We start from the raw sequence: 7,091 nt of genomic DNA on the forward strand, positions 1-7,091 counted from the left end.
TAAGGCTTCCAACAACCAACAGGGTGATGATGTTTTGTGAAGATCCCCCGCTGGGTGATTTAACTGTTCAACACTTGTGCTTCAGCCCGGGATTCAAACGTTGTCCAGGTACGATGCTGTAACGGTCTAACGGCTCCGGTTCATCCTCTCATTCATTCTCTGGGCTCCGTCCTCAACCGCCGCCGCTCTGTACGTCAGCGCGTAAACTCCGAGATTTTACGTAATTGGTAATAAAGTGTTTCACTGTGTGTGTGTGTGTGTGTGTGTGTGTGTGTGTGTGTGTGTGTACGGAAGCCCATTTCTGGCAATGTGAAAGGAAATAAAAACTCACTATAATGACGATATTTTGAGATACTAAGTCAATGTTTATAGATATTAAGCCAATATTTTGAGATGCTAAGTCAATGTTTATAGATACTAAGTCAATATTTATAGATATTAAGTCAATATTTATAGATACGAAGTCAATATTTATAGATACTAAGTCAATATTTATAGATACTAAGTCAATATTTATAGATACCAAGTCAATATTTATAGATATTAAGTCAATATTTATAGATACTAAGTCAATATTTTGAGATACTAAGTCAATATTTTGAGATACTAAGTCAATATTTATAGATATTAAGTCAATATTATTGAGATACTAAGTCAATATTTTGAGATACTATGTCAATATTATTGAGATACTAAGTCAATATTTTGAGATACTATGTCAATATTTTGAGAAAGTTTCTCATTATATTACAGAATCTTTTTGGCAGACATGGGCTTCCATAGAAAACAGAATAGATGCAAGAATTAAATACCGGTAATAATTAATCTATGGATGAGAGACTATAACAAGGAGCCACATATATATTCAAAGATATTATTAAGGCTACACCATTTGGGTAAATGAGCGAGTTTGAACTCATTTTATGATCCGGTCACACTTTACTTCAAATCGACTAATTTAATATAATAAAGGACAACAGATTTACTGCTCAGGTGTTACATTCAGTCACTCTTTTTCATTCAAAATACACTAAAAGAGTACATAAATATAACACACAGGTAAACATTATATGCTACTGGTGATTGCCATCTTGTGGACAGTTATTGATATAGTCAGCACTGAAGTGTACGCATCCTTTAATTTAATAAAAGTAACAATGAGTACAAATACTTTATTAAAAGTAAATGTACAAAATTATTAGCACCAAAATGTACTTTACGTATCAATAATGTTTTAATATTACAATAATATTAATGTAAACTAACTATTTAACTATACTTTTGTGAGACTAATCTGTTATTTTATAAACTGATCAAATGTTTTATGTGTAAAATCAACCTAAACTAAAAGTAGTCATCATAAAAAATGACCCATTTTAAAATAATGTGTTATTATATTACTGAATTATAATTATTGATTAATTGTGATGTTAATTACTGGTGAAGGTGAAACCAATTTATCTACTTTACATGTATATAGGCTACTTCTGGGTTATTATATTATATAAATCAATTTTATATTATTCAAATCTGTAAAGAAACTAGTAACTAAAACAGTCAAATACATGTAATGGAGTTAAAAGTACAATATTTATTCATTTATAAGTAAATTAAAGTAAAATACTTGAGTAAATGTACTTAAAATGAGCTCGACAGCAGTAAAATGAAACATACACATTAATTCAGAAGTAATATTTATCCAAAAAAACATCAAATATAATATAAAACAGCATTTTACTGTAAAATAAGTACTTTTACTTTTCACACTTTAAGGGACTTCCACAGTTTGGTATTTTTACTTAAGTAAAGGATCAAAAATATTTCTTCCAACATTATTTTTAACAGTTAACCAACAACTATATTAATAAAAAGTAAATCATTTAAGTCAAGTCTGCTTTCAGCCTCTCAGATATGAAGAATACTCTCTTTTCTCTGTTTAATATCGTTGTCTTTGTTTACTGTTCACTGCTGAGTCACTATAATGTGGGTTAAATATGGAAGAACTTTGTTTCATTGAGACACAAAGAAGATTTGTTGTGTCCACTTTGGCATGTTTATGATTTGCATGCTGGTTTACGAGGACAACGTTTGCCCAGATACGACCTGTTAACCTCCCCAACTCCTCCAGTCGTTTCCCGTGTTAGTATCTCTGTCACGCTGCCACGAGACGGACATAAACAGCTGCAAGGTTGACGTTTTAATCGAAGAGTGGATCAAGAGTCAAGATTTTTACCCACAATTATGCAGATTTTTGTAAAGAATAAAGCAGCACAATAACTCATAACTATCCTGTTGTGTTTTCACCAGTTCAGGCTCAAATGTTAAAGCTCAATAGAGGATTTGTTTGATCCCTGATCAGTTGTGTGTGCACAACTAAAAACAAAACTGAACACATTGAACTTTCTTATCTGCCTCTGACAGACAGACTCATGACACTGGATATAGGCAGCCAGTAAAATAAATTATATTTAGACCTGGCAAGAAAAAAAATAGCTGCATTAACTTCATCCTGCAGCATTTTCTTTACAGTTCAAAGTGGTCACAAGCTATACAACTAATCAACAACTTATTTATTGTATATGCCAAAATGCAAAGGGGTTCAGCCAGTGTGAACAGATGACAAAATAACCTCCTACATGTTGCAAATGCTTCACATGAAACACTGGAAGACCAGTTTTCTATTTCAAGATTACGCTGAGCATGAAAACTCAACTCAAGTCTGCTTGCTTAGAATGTGATCAACAGAGCAGCGCTGGGTCGTGGTGAGAGGGCTAAAGCAAAATTCATCCAGATATTACAACAATGGATACTGCGAGCGAAGGTTTGGCACGGTCAGACGTGGACACCGAGATGACGGCGTTGACATCTGAAGATGTTCCCGAGCAAAACCTTGATGCCAGCGATGAAGTGGAGCACCTCAGGAACAGGTTGGAATCAGTAGCTGGATGTGTTTCTGTGTAATGAGGTTCGCTTTGGGGTTTTCATTAACAGTCGGGGAAACCAAGATGTTGAGCTGGTGTTTTTAATTTCTAACAAGTAACTCAGAGGCAGCATTATTTTACGGTAATAGATTGAATCCATTCCCACATTTAATGGTGAATTAATGGAGGGAATTCAATTAGTGCCTGTGTGTTTATGAGTGTGAGTTTAGGAGCTAATAATGCAACCAACCGCCCTGAAGTTAGGTATGGGACATAATGAACACTGCATGTCACAATTATCTTGGCCAAAATAACCGCGATACACAATATTATCGCGATAATCATGAGAATATTATTCAGACTTTTTAAAAAAATGGCATGCATCAGTCATACATAATTAGTAATTAAGTATTCATACATTTTATATTCAATATTCAATATATATTAATGCAGTTGTGCAATTAGTTGAGGTTTGTCTGAATCAGACTTGTATAAATAAAGTTTAGGATAAGAATATAAAAACACAAATATACGTCTGAGGACTGGAATCTAAATAGAGTTTGTATCTCACTGCCATATTGTTTCCCTTCAGTTTACGCGAAGCCGTCCATGATGAAAACGTCCGGCCTAAGATGCAGTGCCTGATGATGGACTCCTCCTTCTCCATGGTCACTATGCAAGGTGAGGACAGCGGGATCGCGTGGGAGACAACCCCTAGTCGCTGCAACACGCCGTGGGCATCCGAGGCGGGGAACTCCGCCGTGGATCTCAGCTCTCCGGTTGCAGTACGGCCTGCAACACCTGGGTCTGTTCCAGCAGGAAAGATTATCTTTGTCATGGATGAGGAGCTGATTTCCAGACGGAAGAAAGAGAGGCTGAGCAGTCAGAAGATCAAGGCGGACAGACAGCGAGAGGCCCTCGTACAGAGTTCTGAAAACATCTCCGGGAGGCCGGAGTTAGTGGGAGTCTCACAGCCGAATGTGAAAACCGAAGGAGGAGACGAAGATGAAGCGAATGATCCTCTGGGGGACAAAGAGCAACGGCTGTTCAGATTAGTGTCCGAAGGCTCTGAAATCCTCAACATTGTCGTTCCCCCAAAACTGGCTACTGTGGACGAAGAGGAGAGCAAAGAAATGGTGGACAACCTTTCTTATCTGGAGGAGAGCCTTGTCCCTAAAGCTAGCAAAGAAACACAAGATTACGAGCTTGTGAACTCATCGATGGAATCGGATGCACCAGGAGGTGACGAGGTCAGGCCCTCAGTCTCAGGCGTAATGGATCCACCGGGGGCTCCAGTGGCCAGACCTCCAGGCAGAGGAGCAGCTGGCAATGTGGACTACTTTGAGGCGTTCACCATGATTGATGCCCAGGCTCCAGGAAGTCCTGCAGTGGTCACACCGGGAGAGGCGGAACAGGAGGGAGAGGTTGCCGCTGAGAGCCAGGACACAGAGACACCTGTGCAGCCGAAAGACACCACAACAACATTAACAACAACTGTAGATACTGACAAGACAGACACAATCAGCCTAGAGGAAATCACCAGTGCGCTTCTAGACGATGTCTTCTACGGTGGTACGGACAACTACTTGAAAAGTCTAGACAGGGATTACGAAGCGGCTGGAGGAGCGCCGTCGAGGCTTCCTTCAAAACCGAGTGGCTCGACTTTGTTTGGAAGCCAAGAGGAAATCTTGACTCCCATCTTTCTACCAGAAGGTCCTTCCAAAATTATCGACCCCATTTTGCTGGAGGAGCCGAAAGCCATGGCCTTCCTTTACACGGACCTGTATGAGGAAGCAACCGGCAGTCGGAAAAAAGAAGAGGATACGGAAAGCATGACCTCCGAGAAGTCCTTCCACAGCCGGCATTCAGACCGGGAGGCCAGGGGATATTTGGAGAAATATGTCCTCATAGACGAGACTCCTGCGGTGGAAGTGGAACCAACCGACGAAGGAAAATGCACAGAGGAAGGTCCTCGGGTGTTGTCCGAAGATTTGTACGACTTTGCCGATTTGTCGTCCAAGCCCGAAAAAGGTGAGGTGCCAAATTCAGAGGAGGAAATCACAGACTTCTTCAGGTCCAGCGGCAATTCTTCTCCATGTGACATAGAGCCTTTCGCTCGATCGCTCGAGGAGGAGGAACCCCAAGCAACAGCGAAGACCAAAGACAAGACGAGCAAAAATGTCTCCATCAAGGTAGAAAAAGTTGCAGAAATCCCAGTGGATCCACTTAGCATCTCCAGCTTCGAGTTTCCCTCAGATGAACCAGACTGGGAAAGTACAGACGATCACCCTACAGCCCCGAACGAGAAACACGAGCATGCAAATCAGAAATTGTGGAAAGATGTGGAAGTGCAAAAGCCAGTTGCCCCTCCCAGGAAGAAGGCAGCAGCCTCTCCTAAGGCATGCCTGGACCTAACACCTCTGACTCCAGTTGACGTACAGGAAAAAGAAGAGGAGGCCGGTGTGAAGGAACAGAGGGAGGAGGAGAAAGAGACGGCATCACCAGCAGAAACCGCCGACGAGGGAGACGGAGACGGAGAGGAAACGATGCAGACCTCTTGCGCCGTTGCTCTGGCCGAAAGCATGCTGGCCGCAGTGGAGTCCTCACTGACTGAAAGTGTGACAGATAGCGACGTCACAAACACAAAACCCGCTGAAGACGAGGAGAAAGACACTAAAACGGCACAAGAAGAGGAAACGAGTGAGACGGAAGCTGCTGCTAAACAAACTGAACCAGAAGAGGCGGCTGTTAAGTCGTCAGAATCGGCTAAAACTGAGGTTTATCCAGAGAAACAAGCAGATAGTTCGACTGTCTCACCAGCTGAACCACCTAAAGACAAAGGACATTGTGTAATACTTTAACTGACTCTGTTAGGTTGCTGATGTGTCCCTATTCAAGGTCTTAAACTCTCAGTAGAATTAGACGATAATCAACTGAGATGCAATCTAAAAGAGTGCAAAAATATTGTTCATCTCAGTCTAGTTTTTATAATTTGTACCCATTTGTACCTGCCTGTACTGCATGAATACAAATCACATCCAGAGGAGGGTGTTTGTTTTCCTTTTTGTTTTTACAGGTTGACCCAGTATCTCCGTGTGCAGACCGGGTGGCAATAGTGCATGAATCATAGCCGTGTTTGAAAGGAGAGGTTTGGGTCACGAGTGTGAATAAAACGGGTGAGAGTGTATGTGTGTCAGTATTTGTGTGACGTTAGGGTGGATCTTCAGCTATAAATAAGCCTCTCTTGGCTGTTAACCTGACACCTTGTCTCAACTAGGAGTCCATGTACCCTCTTGTAAACAGCCAAAAGTGTGCAGTACGTGCATATTATTCACACGAGTACAGACTAATTTTATGTTTAATTCTTAAAGTTTTCCAAAACCGACATAACTGCAATTCATGCTAAATTAAAATGTGTGTAATATGCACCAAATATCCGGCAAAACAGTGGTTTATGGCAATAACAAGGGGCTGTTTTTAGACCTGGACAGTGCTGTATTTACTCTACACATGTGGCCATTAAAGCAGATTTATGTTAAGCATCATTTGCTAAGCATACTGTCGCGTCTAGGCCTGAATCCAATGGTCCCATCTGGAGCTCAGCATTGATCCTGTGCCTGCTGACCTTGTGGAGGAGATTTAAAATACACTCCATGAATTAAAAATGTGGTATGAATAAGATATAAAAAGAAGTAAAAGGTGCAGAACAGATTGGTGTTATTGTTTTAGAGTAATGGTTGTGTTTAAAAGGCTTCTGTACATCCTGTTGGACCTGTTATCAGCAGGGTGAACAAGGGCTTTGGCGACACACAGTGTTACAAATGAGCATTTTCCTATTATTTTACTTTTTAAATCACTCCTCCACATCGACAGGTGGCGGCTCTAAGTTGATAGTTTATGATTAATTTACAAAAACAAGTCATAGAAGTACAGCAGGTAGAGTGGATGCGCCAATTAATCAGAATCATAAATCAGTTTTATTGGCTCTATATGTACACGTACCAGGAATTTGACTCCGGTTTTACGTCACTCTCAAGCAGGAAAACAGGAAAACAGGCTAAAAAAAATAGATATTAACTACTATGTACAGTTATATGTGTAAATATACACACATATATAAACATAAACAACAACAAGAACATTTATAAACAGTAGCAAATAGTGCAAAGG

General features: G+C 40.3%; 1 protein-coding gene across 1 annotated transcript; it reads left to right on the forward strand.

The window, feature by feature from the left end:
* The first annotated feature begins 5 nt into the window (after positions 1 to 5).
* Positions 6 to 6,106, forward strand: si:ch1073-398f15.1 (cardiomyopathy-associated protein 5). The gene is made up of 3 exons (XM_051412867.1): positions 6 to 108; positions 2,732 to 2,927; positions 3,514 to 6,106. The coding sequence occupies exons 2-3, from the start codon at positions 2,803 to 2,805 to the stop codon at positions 5,780 to 5,782; spliced, it is 2,394 nt and encodes a 797-aa protein (XP_051268827.1). The 5' UTR covers positions 6 to 108; positions 2,732 to 2,802; the 3' UTR covers positions 5,783 to 6,106.
* Positions 6,107 to 7,091: the final 985 nt, after the last annotated feature.

This window comes from Dicentrarchus labrax, unplaced genomic scaffold (genome assembly GCF_905237075.1).
Source record: "Dicentrarchus labrax unplaced genomic scaffold, dlabrax2021, whole genome shotgun sequence".
Classification (NCBI taxonomy): Eukaryota; Metazoa; Chordata; class Actinopteri; family Moronidae; genus Dicentrarchus; species Dicentrarchus labrax.